Below are 27,091 nucleotides of genomic sequence, written 5' to 3'. Positions count from 1 at the left end.
TCACCTACTAGACATTTGCACTGTTGACATTACTAGAGTTATGGCTGACATAACTAGAGTTATATCCACATGGAGCTGGAGGTGAGGTTTGAAAGCCTGGCTTCATTATGTAATAAGATACCTTGTGCCAAATGCTTGGCCTCTCTGAGTCTGTCTCCTCTGTAAAATGAAGAGGTTGGATGAGATGCTGTAAATGTTCTATTATGATCCCTAGACCTTTTTGGTCAGGCGTTCTTCTCAGAGGCAGCATGAAGGAAGTACAACTGAATGACTTTTTCAGGACAGCTGTCTTTAAAATTCATTATTACATCAAAATTCAAGGGGGTCTTTCAGCGTTTCATAAAAATAATTTTCACAATGTATGGACCCCGGCCCTGGATTCAGGAGGACCTAAGATCAAATCTGGGCTCAGATACTTGACACTTACTAGCTGTATGACCCTGGGCAAGTCACTTAACCCTCATTGCCCTGAAAAAAAAAATGTATGGACCCTCAGGTTAAGAATCCCTGAACTAGTGAGATCAGGTAATGATCCTTCCTGAAAGAGGTGCATATGAATTGGGCTTTAAAGTACAAGGTGGAACAAGTACTCCAAAATGGGGAAGGAAGGAGAATATTTCTGACTTACATAACAGCCTGAGACACATGAGCAGTATATACTCAGTGAGTAAAATGTTACTCCACTTGGCTTAAGCATAGAATGTGTTGCAGAGTACTATTATATAAAGTGAAAGATGGTGATACTATGTTGTACAGAGCCTTGAATGTTAAAGTCAAAGGACTTTGACCTCTGCAAACAATAAGGAATCACCAAAGACTTGGGAAAGATGAACGATATGGTTGGATCTGTGAATTAAAAAGATTTTTCCAGGGGCACAATGAATGATAAATTGGATGGTAGCCTTCTGAGAATAGGGGCTCGTTTCTATTTAAGGTGTTCTTTGATGCCTTTTGGGAAGGTACAGGGCCCTAAGTCTCTGTGCTCAGATCTGGGCAGATGCAAAGGGCTGCTGAACAGATACCTGATTTCCTAATCTTTCTAAGTAATTTTTCCTCTAGCTGTGCTATAACTCATTGAGAGAGCACTGTCTAGCATTGTGATCAAAAGTTAAAGAGTAACAAGATCAGTAGGTTTATATTAAAGTACAAAACATAGAAACAAAAAAAATCATTTTCACTTTCTAATGGTATTTAAAAATTACTGTTATGCATACAACACAATGCACCCCATCCAAATCTCGTTAGTATCAATCTGCTCTTCTAGCTAATATCAAGTTTGTGGATGAGGCATAAAAGAAGACTATCATTTCACCAACTTCAAGAATTTATGTTCAAGTATTTTGGGAAATAATCTACTACAAAGACTAACTGTTCATTATCTTAAGAAGATGTAAACTGCCAATATACTACAAATCCACCACATTCTCTGAGCCTTCCAGACGCTAGAATTTTAAAAGGATAACAAGCCCAAACCACATTAAAAAGACATCTTTCCCTGTGCTTAAAATGTCTTGAGGCTGCTACGAAGTTCTGGCTATTTCTTCCGATTTCCCCTCAGTGATGCCCTCAGGATACTGCTAAGACCACAGGGAACATTCTTGAGTGCAAAACCATCACCCTAGAGATGTAAACAAGGCACCGTGATCCAGGAGAGGCTGCCTTGGGGAGTGAGTGGGTCTTGGCAGTGGCTGTGTGATGCCCCTCAAGGGGTTGCTGCTAGCTGAGCCAGCTGGGTGCTGCCTCTCTCCTCTTTTTGGGGGGTGGGGTGGGGTGTATCTGCTTCCTGTGGCAGTCTTTCATTCCTACCACTTCTGCTGGGCATCAGACTTTTCTGTCTACAATGTCCAAGCTCCAAAGTCTGGGCAGCTTTGCTGCTGGGCTTTTCTATTTATTGCCATCCAATAAGAAACACAAACCAACCACACCATAACTTCTTTAATTCCTGTATCACGGAAATGCACTTTTGAGTTGCAATGCATCTTAGAGCCCTTTTCGTCTAACCCCTTTATTTTTGTTATTAAGGAAATAGGATCAGGGAGTGTAGGGTCTTGCCCCAAGTCTCATAAGTGGCAAAGCCAAGGTTAGGAATTCATGTTTTTTGGCTCTCAGCTCAGTGCTACTTTTACCACACACAAAAGAGGACCTCCATCTGTTACTATTCATGCATTGTAACTTCCACCTGTCTAATGCATCAAGGCACTGGTTCTCAAAAGGTTTTGGTCTCAGGATCCCTTTATGTTCATAAAAAGGACTGAGGATCTCCTAAAGAGTTTTTACTTATGAGGTTTATATTTACTGATACTCCCTGTATTAGAAATTAAAAATCTGTTATCATTATGAAAATCATTTATTAATACATACTTTATGAAGACAGTACTATAATAGAAATAGGAAAGAAGTCTGCTGGCTTAACATTTGCTTCCAGCTTTCGGTCCTCTACCTTCTAGACACCCTCTTCTCCAAGTCTTTGATTTTATTTATAAATTTAACCTACTACAGACCAAAACCATCAAGGATGAATTACACACCCACTTGGTTCTAAATAGGGAAGGAAACGATACATAACCACCACCACCATTTACCAGGTGACAATAATTCATATTAATCCCAACTGTTAAATGGTGACATTTTAAAAGTTAACTATTATTCACTTTTGAGCATCCAAGAAAAAAATTAATTGAACATAAGTGGTCTTTTCTTACCCATCAATGATTTTTAAAAAATTAAATGAACATCTTTCTTAATATGAATACATACCAAAGTAAATATTATACTTAGGTATCATATAATACTAGACTGTGATTCTAAAAATCAGTATATACAAATTTACTACAGTGGAACATCTTTTTTAGTTGATTGCCCAAGATTACCCAGAGCAAGTCATTTAATCTGGTTAAGCTTCTGTTTCCTTATCTATAAAATGGGGATAATAAAATAGTATCAGTATTATTTCCCTCACAGTATTGTTATAAAGTTGAAGGAGATAATATATGTAAGTTGCTTTGAAAACCTCATAGTACTATATAAATGTTAATTAACATTATTATTAACAATGCTGGTATTACTGGAGGACAAGACAACACCAGTAATTTAGACAGAACACAGTTACACATTAGGGTTTTATGATGAACACAATTATGGTTCCAAGACCTCATTTTGACATGCCTTACTTATTGCATTAAGTTTAATTTTCCATACTCCTGATGCACAAAACCACTCTATGTTATCACATAAGAACATAAGTGATACTTGCTGTGGTCTTTTCTCGTTCCTCACTGTTTTTCTTTTTCTTTGCTTGTGCCTAAAAAAAAAAAAAAAAGAAAAAGACAAATTTTAATGAAATATCCTATGAGGCTTGCAAAAATAAGTAAAAGATTTTATTTGCTAATCTGATATAACAAGAATATCTCATTGTAAAAAAACTACTTCAAAAAGTTTTAACATAATGTTCTTATATAAAATCATATTTCAATAAAGGATATGAACCATATACTTTTGCATCTCCTTTGGATTCTGAAATAGCGCTACGTACACAGTAAAAATGCACTCATATAAATGCAATTCTAAAGTCATTTAGTTATTTAAAGATGATTATATTAATACAAAAGTCATTTAAAGTCATCGAATGCCTCAGTGTTATGCACTGGTAAACCCAGGTCCTTGAATGCTATACAGGCAGAGTGGAACATCTTGCAGGTCCTATTTAGCAAGCCAGCAAAGGTCTGGTCAAAGATTGTGTAGTTGACACCTAAGGTCCAGCCTAGAAAAAATAAACCACCAGGTGAAGAATACTTTAATGTCCAAGCAACCTGTGAATACCATGGGTTCAAGGGGTTGTACTTTGAAACTGTGTAAGAACTGCCCTGGCAGCCTACTTTTGAAATGTCACGTCCAGTTCTGGGTACCCTATCTTCCTAAAGAAGGGCACTGATAAGACAACAAATCCAAAGGGAGACCAGGAGGATGGGAGAGAGCCTCAAGCTTATATCACATGAAGAACTAAAGGTTCTGAGGAAGTTTATCCTGAAGAAGAATGATGAGAGAACACGATGACAATGTTTTCAAGGCCTTGAAGGGCTGTCCCAGAGAAGAGAGATGAAAGTGCTTCTGCTGAGTCCCAGAGGGCAGAATCAGGAGCAATGAGTGGGAGTTGAGAAGGGGCCAAGGGAGGTTTGAGGTCATGGTGACAACTGCCTGAACAGGGCTGTCTGGGGAAGGACAGTACAGTTCCCTGCACAGAGGTTCCCATAAAAAGGCTATGTTGTAGAGAGCTGGACTGTGGTTTCTGGAGTTCCTTCCCACCTTGGCCAGACTTTGAACTAATAATTTTACAACAAAAATGATCAGTTAACTTGATGGTTTCAGTGGTTCTAAAATTTGTTACTGCTAACAATGATGAAGACAAAAAGATTCAAAATGAGTGAAATCATTTAAATAAGACCCTTAACCTATTTTCCAAACTGACACCCTCTCCCCATTAATGGGCGTAGCCACATAAGTATACTTGTCTACAAGTATTGTTTTGTTGAAAAGAGCACGAAAGATTCCATCAAATGTTTTGTTACAATCTTAGTAAACAACCTCATCAAAGGGAAGTGAGGTTAGTCTGGCACAAGCTATGGTGGCTGCTGTTTTGAAAATGACATGACATAAGATTTTAGCAGTTGAATGTAAGATTAGAGGCTAAACTGACTTTCAAAACGTCCAAACATTTCAGGGTTATCTGTGTCCTGCTCTGAATGGAGTTTCCCTTCTGGCTTTGACAGCTGCTTTAACTAAGTTCATGCGCCACTCTTGGACACCAAAACAACACTAAAGCTGATCTCCTGCTACCCCTGGCTCTTCTTATACGACTGGATCACCTCCTTTTCTGATCACATGTGCTTCTTATGTCTTTCACACCACATTATATAACATCATATCATACTGTAGCTTCCCATGTCTTTCAAGGTGGGTGAGATGTCCCTGTCTAGGTGCCTTACCCATGCTGCTGTTCTTTCCATTGCCTTTTGGGTCAGCTGCAATTCTGAGTCTTGGGAAATAAGGTTTGTTTGTTTGTTTGTTTTTGTTTTGTTTTTGCGGGGCAATGGGGGTTAAGTGACTTGCCCAGGGTCACACAGCTAGTAAGTGTTAAGTGTCTGAGGCTGGATTTGAACTCAGGTACTCCTGAATCCAGGGCCAGCACTTTAACCACTGCGCCATCTAGCTGCCCAGAAATAAGGTTTTTTAAAAGTGATGTGTAGCAGTACTGAGTGTTAGCTTAACTGGAAAGTACAAGACTTGGAGTCAGGAGGCCAAGGTTCAAACACAAATGCTAATGCTTAGAGCTATGTGACCATGGGCAGGTACTGCAGGGTTAACTAAACTAAGTGCCATAAGTAGCTGCACAATGTCTGGTCTGTGGCTGCTCTAACCCTTCCCTTCCCTCGATGTATAGGAAGATGTTTCCTAAATGCTCAAAGATCCCTGACTGCAGGTAGAGGAGAAATAAGAGCTAACCCCTTGGCTTCCCACCAAGTGCCACCCCCTAACAAAGACATTTCAAACATGAGATTCTCCCTGTACAAAAGGGAGAAGGTGGGAGGCTATCTGTAGAACTGCTCCTAGCGTCACACTCTCCACCCCCTTCCCTTGTTCACAAAATGATCTGATGCAAAACTGGAGATTTGTGGTATCCTGTGGCCTTAGTTGGCTGTCAAAAAATATCCTTCAATAAAATTTATTTGGAACTGTGTTTGTGCATGGATGTTTTCCTTTCTTCTTTTTCTGGTGTGAACCCTGACTGACCAAAAAAATCATTCACTCAGAGACAACTGCCACCCAAAAAAGGGACTAAAATGGGTTAAAATACTGGATTATTTTCATTTTAAAGAAATATCCTACGAACTTGGAGAAACAGCACAAAACCGGGTCACTTAACCTGAGTCACACCTATGTCTCTTATGTAAAATGGAACAATATTTTTACTAATTACCACATGGAGCTTTTGTGAGAAAAATGTTTTGTAAGCCTTAAAACAATATACACACATGGATTATTGTTATCCAAAGTGCTATGAAAAACCATGAATTTGATCTAGGCTTCCCTCCTCTTGTTAATTCTAGGCCCCAACCCACATATTCCATGCCGAGGAGTTGACTCAACTGGTTGCCTATCAAACCAAAGCAATCTTGCCAATGGATGTTCCTTACTTAGTTTTTCCTGTATGAGTTACTAGTTTGATTGCTTTTAAATGACTGTGGATTTCGTTGAGTTCCTGTAATGTCCTTAAATTTGATGAACTCAAGACATCATCAACCGTAAACGGTAGCACATGGAGACAGAATCGTCATTCCACCTGTGCCTACCTTGGAATCTAGTGTTACAACTATTGGGGATATACCCAACGGTCAAAATAAGAGCTCCGCAGATATTAAACCACTCGCAGCATCATTTCTGTGGTAGCAAAAAACTGGAAATAAAATAGGTGAGCGCGATCTGGGGAATAGTTGAACAAATTAAAGTGTATGAATACAACATAACATAAGAAGCAAGGCATCTTTGGGATTCGGAGCAACACAGGAAGACTTAAATCTGCTAATCCTGATTAAAGAAAGCAGACCTAACAGTACTGGTGACCATGACAATGACAAGGGAACCAACCCTAAAATACCCCAGAATTCAGAGAAATATTAATAACTACTCTTGATACCTGAGGATGGACAATCATATATAGTATTGCATAATTAATCAGCTGCTAGGCCTGGACGTGGGATCAATCCCACCTCTGGCCTATCCTAGCTCTCTGCAGACAAGATAGTTCCCTGAAACATAGCTTCCTTATTCACACATCACGGGCTTGTTGTGAGGCCTGAACATGTGACAGAAATGCCAGCTGTTCCTATTATGACACAATGTCAATTATTATTGTCACTCCCTCACCCAGATAAAGGGGGTAGAGGGTTGATGTGCAATGGTGCCTTAACAGTCCGATGTTGCATAATTGCTTTTCTTTGTGTACAGCTCTGGGAGCAAGAAACCTGGGCAGTTAGTGATCGAAAAAACCAAAAGGCATTGACACAGTTTTTTTTTTTGTTTATAGAAAATATTCAGGATACACAGGCAAGTAATTTATAAGCCTTTTGCTTTTAAAATTCTGAATCTATTTCCAACATTTTTTGCCATACTTTCCTTGTGTCTACCTTAGCACTGAAGTCACCTGATTAATAGGTGATCTCCTTCAAGTTTTTGTATAATTTCTGTTCCTTTACCCTCTGCTACAAATATTGCAATATAAACAAAACCTGTCTTCCTGGTGATTACCTTGCCTAGACTCATCTGGTTATGATAAAGAAGGACCTCTGGAGCACCTTCATTTACTTTTCTCCAGGTAGGATCAATGAGCCATCCTTACATTTCATTGCAATTGTTTATGTCTTCTGGTTTTCTTTAAATAAAGAATTTCAGTAATGATGTGATCCTTCAAGAATCTAACAACTTACATGATAAGGCAAAGATAAAGATTATGCATGTAGCATAGTAGCTAAATTATTCAAGCAAAGTTTCTAAATTGTTTATAGCCATTAACTAAGAGATACTACTGCTAAGATTATATTCACAGCAAGTGGTTTATAGCAAGACCTATATAAACAAAAATATTCATAGCAACATTTTTTGATAACAAAAAGCTGAAAACAAAATGCCTAATGATTGCTGAAACAGTCAACAAATCTTGCCATGTGGATGTAACCTAGTACTCCTGCACCATATAAAAAATGATGAAAATGAAAAATTCAGAGATATCAGGGAAGTCCTATATGAAGTGATGAAAAATGAATAAAATCAAGTATAAACAACAAGAAAAAAGCACAAGGGCTTCAACAATGTTAAAAAAAAGTCAACATGAAGAGACAACAAAACACCAGTTAAATATACTTGTTGAAGTCAGTACAATGACAAAACTAAAGGATAGGTTTTTCCTTTCTCTTAATGGAGACAATGTTTTTCTGGGAATATACTTTGTATAGGGGTGGTGTTGGGAAACTTGATTAAACCCAAATGATCTATCAATTTTGGAAGTAGCTGTTTGTAAAGTTTAAAAACTGACTAGGGGGCAGCTAGGTGGTGCAGTAGATGAAGCACCGGCGCTGGATGCAGGAGTACCTGAGTTCAAATCCGGCCTCAGACACTTGACACTTACTAGCTGTGTGACTCGGGGCAATTCACTCAACCCCCACTGCCCCGCAAAAAAACCAACAAAAACCCCAAACCAAAACTGACTTATAGTACTAACTAGCTCTTTTACTGCAACTCTCACTAGAGAAGAGGGCTATGAGGGTCAAAAAAATTAAAACAAAACAAAACAAAAACAAACAAAAAAACCGGCCCTGGATTCAGGAGTTCCTGAGTTCAAATCCGGCCTCAGACACTTGACACTTACTAGGCTGTGTGACCTTGGGCAAGTCACTTAACCCCCACTGCCCCGCAAAAACAAACAAACAAAAAACCAAACAAAAAATTAATGCATTTTTATGCATTTTATGGGCTGCCATGACTAAAGAATTAAATGAATACATTACTACAAAAATTTAATTGAGGCATTTGGTGAAATCTAATTATTTCAGGTGAAGAGGTGCCAAGAAACACATTTAAAACACAACTAATTAGTGAAAGGCCTGAAATCAACCTTATTCTCATAAGAGAAGGCTAGGTAAGTAGAAATAATTACTAAAGTTGGATGAATCATTAGGTCAGGATATATTAGCAGTGATAATGAACATGAATAGAACAAAGTCACCTTATGTAACATTACTGTATTTCCCCATGGTAGCTATTCTAGTACTTCTTTTTCAAACCCTACTACTTCTACAACCCTTAAATAGCACAGAAGTTTGGGGAAAAACACCCATTAATTTCTTACTTTACCAAGATTAATGTTCATTTCTTAGGGGGTGGGGTGGGGCAATGAGGGTTAAGTGACCTGCCCAGGGTCACATAGCCATTAAGTGTCAAGTGTCTGAGATTGGATTTGAACTCAGGTCCTCCTGAATCCAGGGCTGGTGCTTTATCCACTGTGTAACCTAGCTGCCCCGTAATTGTTAACTAAATTAAGTACATAGTACAATATTCTATCATAAACAGAAAAGGAAATTTCTACTGTTAGTATTAAAAAATCACTTTAACTTGTATAACATCATGTCTGTGAATAATAACTAAACTATATACAGCGGTCAGTGAAAAACAAATTCTAGCAGAGTTTAAACAAGGAAGAACACAAAACATTTCTGTTTTATACTGCAAAGATGTAGAAACTGAGTATTAAAATGGTCACAGATTGCCTTTCAGTAGACTCTTCAGGATAAACCCAGGCACAACTGTAACAAGTTACTTATTTTTAAAGTGAATTGGTTTTACAGGAAAGACATTTTATCCTCTAAAGAAAATATATGTGAAGTGGACTTAATTCTAAATATATTTAAAGCTTCTGAGAGAAGTTATATCAATTCAATCTAAAAAATAATCATTTGGGGGGCAGCTGGGTGGCGCAGTGGATAGAGCACCGGCCCTGGAGTCAGGAGTGCCTGAGTTCAAATCCGGCCTTAGACACTTAACACTTACTAGCTGTGTGACCCTGGGCAAGTCACTTAGCCCCGATTACCTCACTTTAAAAAAAAAAAAATCATTTGGATTTACTGTCTAGCAAAAGTAGAATTTTAATGTGGTATACTCAAATGTGTATATACAACTTAAATTCCACATTTCATGTCTTTCATATTATATCAGATGAGAAAATTAAATTAATCAAATGTTTAGAAGCTTTATTCCATTTTGCTTATTTAGTACATAAAAAACTGAAGAAAATAGATTCAATTTACATACTAACCTCTTCTATACAATCTGGTTCTGATAAAGATTCAGACGATACAGGTTTATCTTCAGAATTTATCTTCTTTCTTTTCTTGCTCAGACTTTTGATATCCTATGAATTATTCAACATATATTATTTCTACTCAGAATGAAGATACATTAATGATACATTAAGCACATCTTATATTTGCTTGGTTGTATGTCTCTATTTTCTCACTTTATTTATTTCCCTAAGTTATATCTAATTTGATTATTAAAAAAAAATCAACCCACAAAACAACTGTAAAATTAACTTCATTAGTATCTACCTCAATGCCTCACTCAGGGCTACACATGTAGCAGGCCTAAAAAAATACTTGCTGGTTTCAATTAAAAAAATATTAAACACCTATTGTGTGCAAATATACGGTGTTTTAGTAATAAAACAAATACTTCAATACAAAGGAAAATTAGGGAATCCGTATTTGCAGTATAAAATCACTATTCAAAATTTCTCTAAATAGCTTTCTTATTATATGTGTTTGTTTACAGATGAATAACTTGAAGAAGGGCACAGATATTTATAGAAAATCATAACAATTAGGGCAACCCATAATTTCTAAGAAATATAGAGAACTGGGTCAAATTTATAAGAATACAAATCATTCCCCAATTGATAAATGGTCAAAGAATATGAACAGGCAGTTTTTAGACAAAGAAATCAAAGCTATCTATAGTCATATGAAAAAGGTATAACCTATATCAGACTGCTTACTGTCTTGTAGGGGTGTGGAGTAGGGGAGAGGGCAGGATAGAATTTGGAACTCAAAACTTAAAAACAACAAACGTTAAAAGATATTTGTATGTGTAATTGAGGAAAAAATAAAATATTGTTTGAAAACAATAAAAAAGGGGAAGAATAGGAAAAAATAATTAGGGCTATCCAAAAGTAGTGTGGGCTGATTTAATGGATTCCCAAAGGTCCTTCAAGAGAAGGCTACCTGATTCCTCCCTGGGGGTACTGTAGAAGGGATTTCTGTACAGGTAAGGAATTAGACAAGATAGCCTATGATGTTCCTGGTGTACAAGTTATTACCACTTCCAAAACTAAGAAATTAAAATAAAAATCTGTGATGTTATTATGTAAACAACTGGGGAAATAGAATTTGATTTAAATAAATCTATTTACATGTAAACTCTTCAAGATGTACCTATGGCATAAAGCAAGTGTCGACTGTTACCAAGTACTTGTTTTAAAATGAATTGATTATATAGTAAAGACATTTTCTCCTCTGAAGAAAATACACTCTAAGTGGATTTATTATATTTAAAGCTTCTGAGATAATCTACAACAAATCAATCTAAACAATACCTGTTTAGAGTCTGTCTAAAGTAGATTATTCTACTACTTTAGGATGCTCAAAATTTAATTTTGGTAAGCAAAGTTTCTCTCTAATATATGAAATAAATGAAACTTCACTGAAATAGATTTAATAGGTCAAAAAAGGGGAGGCATTTGCTATACATTTTCTAACTAAAATGAGTAAATATGTCATCCAAAAGCTATTTTCCAAATATTTAAAACCCTCTGAATCTTACCTTTTCTCTCTCATGTTCGTCTTTCGACTTCTTTTTTTTCTTAATGCTGTCCTAAATAAAGTGAAAACATCAATTTTAAATGTAATAATTGTACTAAAGAATAAATACAACTGATGTGATATCAAATGCAAATACTAGGTTTACCATATGGAAAGCAGAAAAATTAAGGAAGAAGTAAACCTTTGTATAGAAGAGGTTTCTTCCCGACCAAGTAAGCTATAATACTATTTTCTATATTTCAAATCCCATCTCTCCCACCGAATTACAATTAATAAGGACAATATGCTTTAGAGTGTTAGAAACTCGCTTTGTTTTTCAAATGGTCATCAAAGGAGAAAGGCTTTGTTAAATCTAAACTGCACCATGCCCAGACTTCTTTTTTTTTAATGAGGCAACTGGGGTTAAGTGACTTGCCCAGGGTCACACAGCTATTAAGTGTCAAGTGTCTGAGGCCAGTACTCAGGTACTCCTGACTTCAGGGCTGATGCTCTATCCACTGCGCCACCTAGCTGCCCCATGCCCAGACTTCTTGACCTGAGTTATTATCAAGAAAGTGGAGACCCGATTCTATTCCCTTATTTCAGTTATTAAAATGACTCAACCTCTGGCAATTCTACCAAAGGGTAAAACATGGGAATTATTTGTCTGGCTGTGATTTCCTATCCATGCTTTAGAATCTTCCCTGCTAAAAATCACTCTTCTGACTTGTTCTTTTTATGAATGGCACCACATAATATTTAAGACGTGGCATCAGCTTTGGTTTTCCCTCTCATTCTCCCGCACTGAAATTTATCTAGACTAAGTCAACCTCTCTGTGCAATCTCTCTCACTTCCACCCCTTCTTTCCTATTCCTATCATTCAAGGTCAGGCCTTCCTGAAGCATTTTTAAACCTCTCTAAATGGTATTCTAACATCTAATCTGTCTTCCTCCAATCCATCCTTAACATCAGAGACAGATTAATTTTTTTAACGTACAGATCTGATTTTGTTAGTCCTCTGTTCAAACCTTGATGGCGATAGCCTTGAATCCATGAGGATCATTTCTTTGGGGGTGGGGGAGAATACTTAGTGTGGAGAAAAGCACGTGTGTGTAATGGGATGATGACAACATAAGAGCTTTCTTTAATATTTTAAGAGTTTTCATGTGGAGGAATGATTAGATTGGGTCTGTTTGGTCAAAATGTGCAAAACTTAAGAGCAGTAAGTAGAAGTTGCCAAGAAAGCAACCAATAACTGATGTCAGGAAAAACGTCCTCAAACCCAGTCATCCAAAGGGAGAGTGGGGTGCCTCCAGAGAAGAGTTCCCTCTCATTGTTGGTCTTCAAAGTGGAGGCTGGAAGACCAGTCATTGAGTAAGTAGGAATTCCTTTTGTGGGTGAGTTGGATCCAATGGCTGCTGAAGTCTCATCTATCTTTCAAATTCTGTGGGTCTTCTAGGAAGACTTTCGGGAGGCCTTCCAATATACTTTTGTTTTGTTTATTTGCGGGGCAATGAGGGTTAAGTGATTTGCCCAGGGTTACACAGCTAGTGAGCGTCAAGTGTCTGAGGTCGGATTTGAACTCAGGTCCTCTTGAATCCAAGGCCAGTGCTTTATGCACTGCACCACCTAGCTGCCCCCAATGTACTTTAAGCCTTTAAATTTATCTCTACTTTGTATTATAACTATTTGTATTTGTGTTGTTTCACACTTTTAAGCTCCACGAGAGCAAGGAATAACTTATTTCTGTCTCTTCCAAAGTCTAGCACAGGGTCATGTATACCATATGTGCCCTAAAAAACACCTGTTGGCTGAGGCTTGTTTTCACTATAGCAGGGGTTGATGACTATGAGAGCAGCTACACACCTTTCATCTTTTCTAGTAGGGGGTTTGCCACTTGGGATTATCCCTGGGACTGAATGATCCAATATCCTTCCTTATCCCCCTATCTCTGAAGGCTTCCTTTCAAAATTCAGTATTTTGAATTCGAGTGTTCATTATGGACACTATTATCTGTTTTCACTGTGCTGAACTCTTGTGGTCAAGCTGTAGGCCCCTTCTCATTTCCCAACCATTTTTTCTGAAATACGTGCATGCAAATACACGCACGCCACATGAAAAACTGTGCTTGGCAGACCTGACAGTGCTAAGATCTGCCAGAGAATGTGTTTTAAATGATTTTCATGTCACCCTTGGTGTGTACTGCCTCACTCCTGGACAATAACTTTCAGGGGGCAATGGAAGTTTTTAAGAGGACTGGACTATATGGAGAAATGATGTTTCCTTAATTTGGGCTCTTATAGGACACCTGCTACAAAATGAGTAACTATTGGAGAGGGGAGGGTTCTGATATTTACAGGTCAAGTGTTAGGAGGGAAAGCGAATTCAAGAATCAGAAGCTGAGATAAAAATCTAACAAGTTATAATGCAAATTATTACTGCAGCACAGGGGCAATCAGTAACTCTCCTTGAAGAACAGGCCTAAAGCTCAGATCTCTAGCTCTTCTCTAAGAGGACTGGATTTCTTTTCTTGAAGCAAAGGCTCTGAGGTCACCTGAGTCTTGGAGGCAATGCTGTTCTGAAATGTCACCGACAGGTTTTTTGATAATAGTTCCAGACATTGTCTTGGTAGGCACTTGTGTAGGCCAAAGTATAATGAAATCTTTGTCAAAGTCAAGGCAAATAAATAAGCAATTACTTGAGTTTCTATATGGAAAGCAATTAAAAATAGAATGTTTAGTCTCTAATTAAACCCCCAAAGAGCTGCCGCCCCAATTCTGTTACCTTACTGTCTGATTCAGATTCTGATATGGAACATTCTGAAGATCTATGTGAACGATATTTCTTTTTTCTTCTTTTCTTCCCTTGTTTCTTATCCTACATAAAATATTTAAGAAAAAAAATGGGTTTCTGTATCATTAAACTCTCCTAATATAATTTTTGCATTTTATTTCTTTCTTACCTTAATCAATTAATGAAAAGGATTAAAAAGGGATTAGTTGCCTTACATAATTGCCAATTATTGATCCACAAATACTTTGTTTAGTCTGCTAGTCTTTACAATTCAATTCAACCAACAAGTATTAAATGTCGACTATGATCAAGGTAGGGAGGCGGGTATGGCAAAGAAGATAAAGGACTAGTCTTGGAATCATGAAGAGCTAGCTTCAGGTACTGCTTCTGACATGTATTAGCCATGCAACCATGGGCAATTAATTTGATTTGTGTTCTAGGAAACTCTCTAAAAGAACAAAGGAATCACTGGTTTGCATTGATAGAGGACGCACACTGGGAGCCCCCTACATAAATGGGCTCCTTGATCTGGAACTTCCCTCACCCCCACCTGGATGCACAGCACGATGCCAGGCTCTGGGAATACAAAGACAAGAACAGTAAAAGCTCCTACTTTCCAAGAGCTGATGTCCTCTTTTAGGAGGGCAGAGTCTACAAGGAGGATGGTCATGTGAGGACATAGACGATACATACACAAACTGGTATGATACAAAGTAGGGACTACAAGGAAAGAGCAAAGAGCTCCAGCCAAATGTGAGGAGAAAGCACTAACAGCCTGGAGGACTCAGGGGATAAGGTGTGCGCTTCAGGCACTGGGGAGAGCTTGTGTGAATGCTCCAAGTTTGGGTAACAGGTAGTCCAGGTTCACCAGGATGTGGCCTGTGAACACAGGAGGCTATACTTTAACTTAGAGACAAGAGGTAGTGACTGAGGGTTTCTGAGTAGGAAAGTAACAGGTTTTTCCTGTACTTAGCAAGATTACTTTGGCAGCTGAATGAAGGAAATAGAAAGGAGAGTGTGGAGGCAGGAAGGTCACCTAGGGCTATTATAATAGTCCATGCCAGTGCAGGTGAGGGTCTGAACTCAAGTAATGGCCACATGAGTGGAGAGATGGCGATGGATCCGAGAGATGTTGTATAGAAAGGATGGAAAAGACTTGGGCAATGGCTGGGTCTTAGGCTGTTGGGGAAGGGTTCACTGCAGCACTAGCTTGCTGTTTGACCTTGAGTAAATCCCTTCACAACCATAGGCTCAATCTTCTTACTTATAAAATGTGGTGGCTGAACTAATCTTTAAAGTTCCATCCAGCTCACATTCTAGAGTTCTACAAATTGTTTGTTGATAATCTCTTTCTTTAATGACTTGTTAATGAACATAATAATTTCAAAAAAGGAGATTAAAAAATGCTCCAATTTAAATACATGGCTTTAAAACTTATTTATACCAAAGCTTCTCCATCACATCTTATTGTATATTTTTTTAAAAAGCTGTCAAACCAAAACCTTTGCATAAAACATTTCTAACAGTCTACAACATAATGAGTTTTCTCAATGGGTCTTGATATAGCATAGTCAACACAATTTAAAAGGTTTCAGAACATTTTATTTCATATAGGATATTAAAAATAACAATTCATTCTTACCTCATCTTCTGAATCTGAAGAACTGCTGGAAGAATCAGAGCTTGATGAAGAAGAGGATGAAGACTTGACCAAACACAAAACAATTAAAGCTTGTGAGATGCAGAATTTGTTCATTTCACTGTGCCTCATCAAATTATTCAAAAAGATTAATTTATCATCTAAGGTAACAAGAGCCCATGTTCCTAAGAATCATTAACGTTTTAAAAAAAGTTGAGATTTTCCCCTCTCAGAGCTGTTTAAATGTTACATCTTAAAAGAAAATTCAATTTCAATGTGTTCATATTTAAGGCAAATACTGGTCGCATATTCTCCTTTAATATTAATGAAGGAGCCCCGGTTTTTCTGGAGGTCAGCATCTTTCTATCATGAACACTATTCCCAATTGATACAATCAACTCCTTAGTTTCTGCCAGTTATTTAGTCTGAGCGATATTATTAATAAAAACAAATCATTCTTACTTTTCTGGGCCTTACTCCATTTATATTTGACAAAAAAGGAAAAGGGGAAAAAAAAGGAAAACGTTGCTCACCCTACCAGATTTCTTCTTTTCCTTTTTCTTTCTCTAAAAAGAAAGAAATGTGTCAGGTTGTGATTAAATTTTGCAAGTCAGAAGTCCAAGTAATAATATGATCTTAGTTCTTCAATGTTTTATTAGCAGTAGGTAAGATATTATAAAAATTTAAATATTGGATATACTTTATAATTTATTAATCAAGAAGCATTTATTAAGGTGCCTACTATGTTCGAAGTGTTGGGATTCAAAGACAAAATTAAAATAATCACTTCCCTTGGGGAGATTATAGTCAGTATATTAACATTAAGATCATTACTAGGAGTATTACCTCTCTTTTCTTTGATGAACTCTCACTTCCACCTAACAATTTCTCCCTGTGTTTTTCCAGTTCCTTTTTCCAATTCTGAAAAAAAAAAAAAAGAATAAAACTATATTACAAACAATTTCTCATCTATAAAAATGACCCAGAAAATGAACATAAAAGTACTTCAAAAAATATTTACTAAAAGAATGCTTTTTGTGAGCTGGTCTCAGAACCTAACCATGGTTTGTTTATACCAGTTTTTTTTTTTTAAAGGGCAATGAGGGTTAAGTGACTTGTCCAAGGTCACACAGCTAGTAAGTGTCAAGTGTCTGAGGCTAGATTTGAACTCAGGTCCTTCTGAATCCAAGGCTGGTGCTTTATCTACTGCGCCACCTAGCTGCCCAACTATACCACTGTTTTTTGAGGAAATGCCTTCTACATTCCAAACAACTGACTTAAAAACTTTTAGAAAACAGCCATTTGCTGGTGACTGACTACTCCATCACAAAATAGTGGGATGGCACTTCTGTAGGCAACTATTATTGTTTCTACATCTATAATGTTAAACATTTTACCTAATGTAACCTAATGCTAAGGCTCTTGATTCAGTGTTTGTGACCATTCAGCCATAATACTTTTCCCTGCCTTTTTTATGAATCCTTTCCCCAAAGACAGAATGTGTCATCGATGCCTTTTGTTCTTTTTTTTTTTTTTTTTTTAGTGAGGCAATTGGGGTTAAGTGACTTGCCCAGGGTCACACAGCTAGTAAGTGTTAAGTGTCTGAGGCCGGATTTGAACTCAGGAACTCCTGACTCCAGGGCCGGTGCTCTATCCACTGCGCCACCCAGCTGCCCCAAATTTTATTTATTTATTTTTTTGCAGGGCAATGAGGGTTAAGTGACTTGCCCAGGGTCACGCAGCTAGTAAGTGTCAAGTGTCTGAGGCCGGATTTGAACTCAGGTCCTCCTGAATCCAGGGCCGGTGCTTTACCACTGCGCCATCTAGCTGCCCTGATGCCTTTTGTTCTTAATTCAGTTACACTGAACGTAGTGTTCTCCTGCTTCTTCACTCTGCATCAGTTGATGATTTCCCCCATGTTTTTCTTAATTCCTTATTTGACATTTTTAGTGCACAACAGTCTATTACATTCATATGCCACACTTTATAGTCAATCCCCAATCAATGGTCACCCACTTTATTTCTAGTTCTTTGCTATTACAAAAAGTGCAGTATATTCTAGTATATCTAGACCATTTATTTATGTTCTTGACTTCCTTTATATATCTAAGCAGGGAAACTAGGGGGGCTTAAAGGGTCAGATAGAAAGTGGAACAGTTTAGTCACCTTTTTTATATAATTGCTTTCTAGAATGGTTGAATTTACAATTCTGCCAACAGAATTTCTATTTCGCATTTCTCTTAATTATTAGTGATTTGGAGCAACTTTAAATATGGTTACTGAAAATGTGCAATTTTCGTTTTTTGAAAACAGTTTTCATTATTTGAACACTGATCTATCGCTCTAATTTAAATTCCGCTTTCCCTTTTTCATTACTCCTTTCCCTATCAGAGATGTAAAAGTTAACTCCTCTTCACTGTGGAGAATACGACCTTTTATGTTTTGGTCACACACATTTGGATGTGGTATTTTTGTTGATCTAAACCTAAGGTTGGCCAAAGTGCTTCTCAGTTTTCTGTCAGACGCGGAGCCCTTTGATGATTGTATGTTCTAGGCTAGTGTCGGATTGTTTCTTTTCTGATTATTTAATTTGTTCCACTGACCTACTTTACTAAATTTTAACAAGCACCAAATACTTTGCACAGTTACTTCTTCATAATATAATTTGAGGTCCGGTAATGCCACACCCCCTCATTTCTACTTTTCCCTCCCATTGTTTCCCCTTGAGATTCTAGACGAGGGGTTCTTAACCTGGAGTGTGCAAATTTTTTAAACAGATTTTTGGTAACTTAATGTAACTAATTTCCTTTGCAATCTTTTGAATTTTATTTTATGCATTTAAAACCACTATTTGTATAGGTCCACAGGTTTCACCAGACTACCAAAGGGGTCCATGACCAAAGAAAGGGTGAGAATTGCAGTTTTATTCCTACAAATTAATTTTGTAATTTTGTCTAATCCTATTAGTTTGAACAAATCTTTAAGTTAATTTAGGTTCTAACATCATTTTTATTATATTGGCATGGCCCAGTCATAAGTACTGTACTACATATTTCTTCAATTATTTTCATCTTCCTTTATTTCTCTAAAGTATTTTATAGTAATATTTATATGTCCTAAGTGAATACAGCTATTTACCAGATATTTTATGGTTTTTTTTCCCCATGAGATTTCTCTTACTGTTCTTTTTAGTCTACTTTTGCCACTGTGTGTGTGTGTAAAAATACATTCATATAAGCACCTTCTTTTTCTAAGGTGTGTGGTTTTTTAAAAATTTGAAATACTACGAATCAGCCTATAATAGAATTTTGGTATTTTTAGTGAGAAAGCTAGGTGTTACAGTATACAGAGCACTAGGACTGGAGTCAGGAAGACCTGAGTTCAAATATGAAATAGTGGACAGAACACCAGGCCTGGAGTCAAGAAGACTTATCGTCTTGAATTCAAATCAAGCCTTAGACACTTATTAGCTCTGTGACTCTGAGCAAGTCACTTAACCCTGTTTGCCTTGGTTTCCTCATCTGTCAAATGAACTGGAGAAGGAAATGACAAACTACTTCAGTATCTTTGCCAAGAAAACCCCCAAATGAGGTCCCATTGGACACAGCTGAAAAATAACTGAATAACAAAAAACAAGTAGTTTTAGTAGTTAATTTTAGCTTTTTTAGTTTTGTGGGAAAATGGGTAAATGTTTTAAGAGCAAAGATCAAATTACCCTTCCTTTTTACAAAATGTCCCATGAAGCACTTACAATTCTAATAATAACATGGCAGTAAAAGTTGACAAGAGTAAATTTAGAAAGTTCAGCCTAGTTATATTTCACACAGGTACTAAGAAGGTAAAGTGGGTGAAATGATTTAAGTTCAGTACATAATACAGTTATGCTGTTATAGAAAGATGAACTTAAAAACCTTAAAAAATTAAACAATCTAAAATAGAAGACATTTTACTTAAAGGCTGTTTAAGGCAAAAAAAAGCTTTCATTTAAAAAAGCATGTTGCTCAACCAACCTCATTCATTTTTTCTTCAAATTCAGCTAATGCCTTGGATCCTTTCTTTTTCTTTTCTAGCTGTTCTTTCACTTCTTCCCTTGAAAAACAGAACATAAGTTTATACAGATCAAAAAGATGAAAACAGCTACAAATTTCAAGAGATCAAAAGTTAAGAGAGATGGTTTTCAAAAAATTATTTCTAAATGAAAATGATTATATAATCATTGTAAAAATTTGGACATATTTTCCATAATGGGGGAGGGAATGGATAGAAGTAAAAAGATGGGGATGGCCAGAGTTCTTGAAATATAAAAAACATAGGAAAGTTTCAGCAATGAATTCTGCTTAATAACTTTCCCACAAACCTTTATTGTGTAGTATATACTAAACAAATTTCTTTTACTCCATCAGTTTGAAGTATTGATCACCATCTCTTTCCACTCTTGAGAAAAGTTTAGTTTTTGTCCATATCACTTGTATTTACTTGAATATTTACTGACAAATCATTTCCTCATCTCAATTCCAAACAAGAAATAAAATATTCAGTGTGCTCTAGTTAGTGTCAGTTTCAGCCCTCCAATACTGATAAGGGTAGACAAAGGAGGACTGAGTTTCATTTAAAATAAAAGAATTAGGCATTAGTGACACATTTCAACTATTACACCTTTCAAGTGCCTTCTCTGAAAGTCTCATGCTTGCTGTCACCCTGTACAATAGTGACAAGAAAAATAAACTAAATCAGAAAAAGTTAGTAACATCCCCAAATTCTAGAAAATGTGTACTGAGTCAAGCAAAGTTGTTTCAAACAATGAGTTCTCACTCTCTAATCTAAAAAGAGGTCAGAAGATTAATCTAACATCTGGCTAAACTATGAAAGATGAAGACTACTCAAAAACACATTTTAAAAAGAATGTGGAACCTACCTTCTGAGATTTGTTTCTTAATGTAAGAACTGTTTGTGGCATATAACCCTACCTGATTTGATGTGAGAAGAGAAGAGAATGCAGCCACTGAATGCTTAACAATAAACAGGTCTTAAGTATCTTTTTGGCAAACACGATAAGGTTTCAAAAAAGAATGTAGCAAAGAAATGAATAATTCTGACAATTACCACGTGGGCCTTGGCCGATTCAGATAATCCTGTATCGTTGGCCCTGCAGACTGAGCAGGACCTCGAGATCTGGCCATCGCTATTGGATTCATATAAGCCTTGAGAAGAGGAGGAGAAAGGAAATAAATTAAACCAAAATGATAGTCTTTAAAAATAAATTCCATGCTTTCTTTCCCCCCTACACTGTATAGAAACTGAGCCAAAAAATCAAGTCAACAATCAAGGAATTGACAAAACTTGTATTAACCACCAACCAAAATTTCCCCTTCTATTTTTAAAGAAAAATTAAAAAAAAAGGTTAATTTGGAAGGACTTACAGAAAAAGAGATATATATATTCCTGTATGAGAGTCTGTAATAGAGATTTAGCTCAGTCTACATCATTCATTCATTAGTATTAGGCAGTATAATACTGTACTTTATTATTTAGAATGATCAACCTGATCACATAATACCTCAGAGAAAAGATTAAATTATAGTACACTTATAAGATAGTAAAACATACTAATATATTTAAGAAATATTTTCAAGAAGGATTGAAGCAAAACAAAAAGTTTTTCTTGCCAGGATCCTAAAAAGAAATGTTGTTTTATTAAAATTATTTGTATGCTATAATGTTCTTTTGATTCAATCTCAGTCTCTTGGTTCTCATATTCAATTTACTCAAAGAGAATAGAAAGTTGGCAGAATCAACACGACCACATTAATTATGCCAACATATTCTTGGCTTGCACATAAGGGTCTTTGGTTTAAGAAGAAATATTCTTAAGCTTAGGTGCAAAGGTTTAGACCTAAATGTCTGACATACAAAAAGAAGAAAAATACACTGCAACTGTTTATAAATGAAAGTAACATTCTATTTGAAACAAAATCTACAAAAAAAGGCCACCTTTTCTTATATTGTTGAAAACTTTTAATTATTCATTTTCAGATTTCTTTGGCAAGTCAGCAACGCCACTACTACCAGTAACATATAAGAAGCTCTTCAACTCTCTAATTAAAAATAATAAATCTTTTGGAGATAATTTCTCACTTGAGCTAGAAGTGGTAAAATCACTTCATTTTAGAGCAAGTAGGGTCTTACAGATCATTTAGTTCAACCCCATGATTTTACAGAGGAGGTAACTGATGCATAGCCAGATTAAATTACCAACTCAAATTCAGTGATGGGGCCAGGACTATGAGATCCCATATCTTTTGACTGACAGGCCAGCAGTTCTTGATACTAAATCATGGCTAAAGAGTCATGCACAATGTAATTCACAACTGGGAGATGTTTTGAGGATCGGGGCTAAGAATTTAAGTATTGGGTTAGACTGGCTAGAGGCATAAATTTAGATATTTCATTTTTTGCTGTTGTGATCTTATAAATTCTATTCAACTGCCTTTGCTGAGAATTCTAACCTATGTAATGTGAAGAATGGCAGCAACCAGAAGGCTTTGTTAACACTCAACTGCTGTGTATTGCTATCACCGACAATAACAAACTGCTATATTACACCTTAAAAGCAGCCACGTTTTGCAAGTTGCACAAATTATCTTAATTATAATATGATATAGTCTACTAATATTTCTTTTTATTTTTTTTTGTTTCTGTGTCATGTTATATTTTTATCTCTCTCCAGTGCATACTCTGGACACACAAAACAATCCCCCCCCAATCTACCTTACAAACAACACCTGATTAGGTAACTCAAAAATACAATCAATCAGGTTATCAACCTAATATTTCAACCAGGAGGCATGAATCCAAATCTATCAAGTGGAAGGTCTTTGGGAGTTGCTGTGGCCAAAAAATTCATCAACCTGAGGTCAACCTGATGATGAGCAGCATCTCTGACCTTGGCTAGGTCTTGCCAGACCTTGTGCTTAGCTGATGTGGTTTTTAAGAATCCAAAGACAACTCTTATCCAGACAAGGTACAGATTACTCCTACAAAACTTTCAGAAAAGCACACACAACATATTTTTACTGACATCTATCTATCTATCTATCTATCTATCTATCTATCTATCTATCTATCTATCTATCTATTCATTCATTCATTTTTTTTGCATGTACTTTAGTTAAAAACAATCAGATCAAAACTAATCAGTACCAGGTACTGTCAAAATTACTTAAAAGTACCAATTTAAAAAATATTGTGAGGGGCAGCTAGGTGGCGCAGTGGATAAAGCACCGGCCCTGGAATCAGGAGTACCTGAGTTCAAATCCAGCCTCAGACACTTGACACTCACTAGCTGTGTGACCCTGGGCAAGTCACTTAACCCCCATTGCCCCCCCCCAATATTGTGAGTTCATTATCTCCGATTCAAATAAAAGAAAATCACCAGTTTGACATTTATTTTGTGTAGAGCCTTCAGCCTAATGAGGAAGTTTTTTTTAAAGACCCAAACACTTTATCATCTCCTTCTGGGAAAAAAAAAATTTTTTTGAGTGTCCATAGAGCTTTAAGTTGTTTTTTTCCCCTATCAGTCTGAGAAGTGATGTTATTTATTTACAATAAGGAGACCAAAAAAAAAACCTGTCCACTTTCTGGAAAATGGGATAGTTTCACCATCACATGGACTCCATTATTTAAGTACTGTAGATTTCCAGATCAGACCCATCTGTACTGAAACATAACTACAAGAACACAAGACAAAAGGAAATGATTTTTGGATTATCTGTGCTTTTGTATTTTTCCATTAGCAGAGCTCACAGAAAAGTTACATGAAGCATAGCTACATGATCACATGCCAAAAGGAAATATAAATGACTTTCCAATTATCTGTGCCTCTGTACTTTTCCATTAGTAAAGTTAATAGAAAATTAACTTGAAGCAAAAAGTGGCAAGTATAGGAGTCAGTGAGCAGTTACTTAGGAAAAATGGAAGTAAGTGGTATGTGGTACTTGATTGTAGACTGGAGATGGATCCCTATCTTAGAAGGAACACTGTAATTATTTATGAAGAACAGGAAGGGCATCTCAGAAAGCAACTGTTACTAAATCTAGCCTCTGTAAATTACTGAGTCCTGTTAATTCTAAATAAATTCAAGAACATGGAAGAGCTACTAAAACAACAACACTGCTTGTATCAGCAACAGTGGGAAGGTATTCACCCAAAGCATTAGAATCGCTTTTAAGTCAATCTTAGAAAATGCCAGTTTTTCAGGTAGAAAGGTGTTTGTTTTTTTTTAAACTTCAGAATCAACATTAACAGTACAGTATGGTACAGACTGCAGAAGCCTGGAAGTAAGGAAACAGAGTGTTCTAGATCTGGCTCTGCCATTCACTAGCTGAGTGACCTTGGCATAGGCTTGATGACATTATCATGGCATGACATATCACTGAGAACTGGAAGGGGCTTTGGAGGTCAGGTCATATAGCCCAGATTTAGAGAGATGACTTACCAGCAGGAGAATCAGGGATGTTGGCTTGAAGCTGGGAACACTTTGGTTCAAATTCTATTACTTTTCCCCAAGTACCCATAAGCCAGAAGACCTTTTTTTCCCCTGGGGCAATGAGGGTTAAGTGACTTGCCCAGGGTCACACAGCTAGGAAGTGGCTGGATTTGAATTCAGGCCCTCCTGAATCCAGGGCCGGTGCACTGCACAACCTAGCTGCCCCCAAATTCTATAACTTTAAAGTCCCCTCACCTTGGAAAGCCTCAGGTTCTTTCATTGTATGATGGAGAAAATGCCTTACGAATGAGATGCGCTCAGTGAAACATTTTTGGGTGAGCTTGAGGTTAATGCCATTTAATCACTCTCCTCTCCAATTCCACCGGCCCTTCCATTACACCGTGTTCCTGCTCGGTCAGACCTCGCTGGGCTTCAGCTTCCCAGGAAGGGCTGGGCTAGGATCTGGCCCATGGCTCCATCCACATTCCCCGTTAAAATCCACCGTCCTTCCCCAGTACAAAACCTCACCAGAATTCGGTGCAAAGGGGAAAACCAATAGCCCGAGCAGCTGTCACCCCAGAGCCTACAGAAACAGGGCCGGTTTGGGGGTTTCTCCCGGTCAGACCCCGAGATTTCGCTCTAAGTCCCTCTACCAGCATCAACAAACACCTGCTGGGCAGCTGCGAGTCTCGGCTCGCTCTTAACCTTTTTTGGTCTTAGCCCCTTGGCAGGTCGCAGAAGAATGCTTCAGAGTGAAAAACGAAGCGCCCAGATCACAAAGGAAACACTTCTACTGAAATAGTTGTTATCATTATTATTATTTTAAGGAAAGGTGTGCTCCCAGGCCCACGAGAGGGCTCGGTCACCCGGTCCGGGGGAGCTCTCCCCTCTCCCCGCCCCGCCCCTCCCCTCCCCTCCCCCGGGGCTTGAACTTCACAAAGGTCCAGGAGACCGGGACCTGCCGGGAAGCGGACACAAAGCAGCGGCGCCGCTCCCGGGGCCGAGAGAGCCTGTATTCGGGGCTGAGCGCTGGGCATGCCCGTGCCAACCAACGAGGAAGCCCCGACCCTCCCGGCGCTTCTAGTCTAACAGGGAGGAGGAGGAGCAGGGAGGGAGAGAGAGAAGAGAAGAGGGAGGGGGGAGTGGGGAGCAGGAAATGGGAAGAGAAGGGAGGGGGCGGCAGGGAGAGGGGGAGGGGGGAGCGGGGACGCGGGGAAGCCGGGAGGGAGGGGGAGGCGGGGCGGGAGCATCAGTCCGGTCCCGCGGGGCTTCCTTCTCCCTGGGGCCTAGGACGCGCTTTCGGGCTCACTCTCCGACCCCGGCTCCAGACACGCCGCAGAGCCGCCCGAGCGAGGCTGTACCACGAGGGGCCGCGGGCGCCGGTAAAGCGAGGCCCCGGGGCCCCTGGGGGGGAGGGCCGGGCCGGATTCGGGGAGGCCCCGGGGCCGGAGGGCCGCGCGGCCGCCGAGGGAGCCGGGCCGCTAGGGCGGAGGCCGCCTCCTTCCCGCCGGCGCGGGACACTTACCACCCGGTTGTCCCTCTTGCCCATGGTGCCCGGTAGCTGCCCGCCCTGCTGCTAGACCGAGAGAACTGAGGGTCCGCGGGCGGCGGGGATCGGGCGGCTCCGGCGGCAGCGGAGACTCCTCCTCCTTTTCCACCCGAGCGCTCGCAATGAGGGGCGCCGCGCAGCGTCCAGGAGGCGGCTCCGCCGCCACAGCGCCCCCGTGCGGCCCGGCGGGAAGTGAGCCCTGCCAGAGCTCGGGTCCCGCCTTCTGCGCCTGCGCATCGTGCGGCTCCACCTTCTCGGCGCTCACCTAGTAGGGCTGGCGCTCCTCCCTCGCTCCTCCTCTTACCCCCTCTCTTTCATTCACTCACTCATTCCCTCATTCATTCATTTGTTCATTCCTTCACTCATTCACTCATTTCATCCATCCATCCACTCATCCACCCATCCATCCATTCATTCGTTCACGTTCATTCATTCATTCATTCATTCATCCATCCATCCATTCATTCAATCACTCAAGCATTTATTAAGTGCTGCCCCGTCATTCGGGAGCTCACTAAAGGAGGGGGGGGGTGGGCGGGGAGGAAACATGAAAATTGCCAAGTACATATAAGATATATGCAGAATAGATGGAAAGTGATCACAAGGCGGGTGGGGTGGGAGAAAGGCAGTAGCAGCTGCAGGAGAGACAGTATATGTGTGGAGGGGGACCAGGAAAGGCCCCTTGCAGAAGGTGGGATTTGAGCTGTATCCTAAAGGAAGCCCCAGGGGACTAAGTAAGAGGCTACAAAGAGAAGAGCATTCCCGAACTGGGGGCGTGGCCAGTGCCAAGGCTGGGAGATGGGAATTGGAGAAAGTCTAGTGTCCCTGCATCATAACTGTACATGGAGGGGGAATAAAGTGTAAGGAGTCTGGAAAGGCAGGACTTTAAATGCAGTTTTTATATGTGATCCTGAAGAAAATCACTCTGGTGGCTGAATGGAGGAGAGATTGGGAGTGGGGAGAGGCATGAAGCAGGAAGACCAACCAGAAGGCTATGGCCTATGGAGAGACAGAGTGCTGACCTCGTCCCTCTTGCTCTCAACTTCAGCAAAAAGAGATATTTTATTGTTGCTTAGTCAGTTCAGTCCCGTATGATTCTTTGTTAATCCCATTTGGGGTTTTCTTGGCAAAGATACTGAAGTGTTTTTGCCATATCCTTCTTTGGCTCACTTTACAGATAAGGAAACTGAGGCAAACAGGGTGAAGTGACTTGCCCAGGATC

The 27,091-nt window shown here is 38.8% G+C and overlaps 1 protein-coding gene across 1 annotated transcript in view; it reads right to left on the bottom strand.

The window, feature by feature from the left end:
• FAM133B (family with sequence similarity 133 member B) overlaps positions 1-25,983 on the bottom strand; it is a 30,166-nt gene extending 4,183 nt beyond the window's left edge. Inside the window, exons 1-10 of the mRNA XM_043968685.1 lie at positions 25,846-25,983; positions 20,939-21,036; positions 19,846-19,924; positions 16,682-16,756; positions 16,369-16,401; positions 15,839-15,901; positions 14,188-14,280; positions 11,425-11,475; positions 9,863-9,958; positions 3,254-3,301 (exon numbers count right to left, since the gene is read on the bottom strand). Of these exons, the coding sequence (XP_043824620.1) occupies positions 3,254-3,301; positions 9,863-9,958; positions 11,425-11,475; positions 14,188-14,280; positions 15,839-15,901; positions 16,369-16,401; positions 16,682-16,756; positions 19,846-19,924; positions 20,939-21,036; positions 25,846-25,869 (660 nt within the window). The 5' untranslated portion in view covers positions 25,870-25,983. The remainder of the gene's footprint in view (positions 1-3,253; positions 3,302-9,862; positions 9,959-11,424; positions 11,476-14,187; positions 14,281-15,838; positions 15,902-16,368; positions 16,402-16,681; positions 16,757-19,845; positions 19,925-20,938; positions 21,037-25,845) is intronic.
• Between the last annotated feature and the right edge of the window lie 1,108 nt (positions 25,984-27,091).

The sequence above is a fragment of the Dromiciops gliroides genome, chromosome 5 (assembly GCF_019393635.1).
Source record: "Dromiciops gliroides isolate mDroGli1 chromosome 5, mDroGli1.pri, whole genome shotgun sequence".
Lineage (NCBI taxonomy): Eukaryota > Metazoa > Chordata > Mammalia > Microbiotheria > Microbiotheriidae > Dromiciops > Dromiciops gliroides.
Note: the sequence above shows the minus strand (reverse complement) of the source record. Positions and strands in the feature narration are given on the sequence as shown.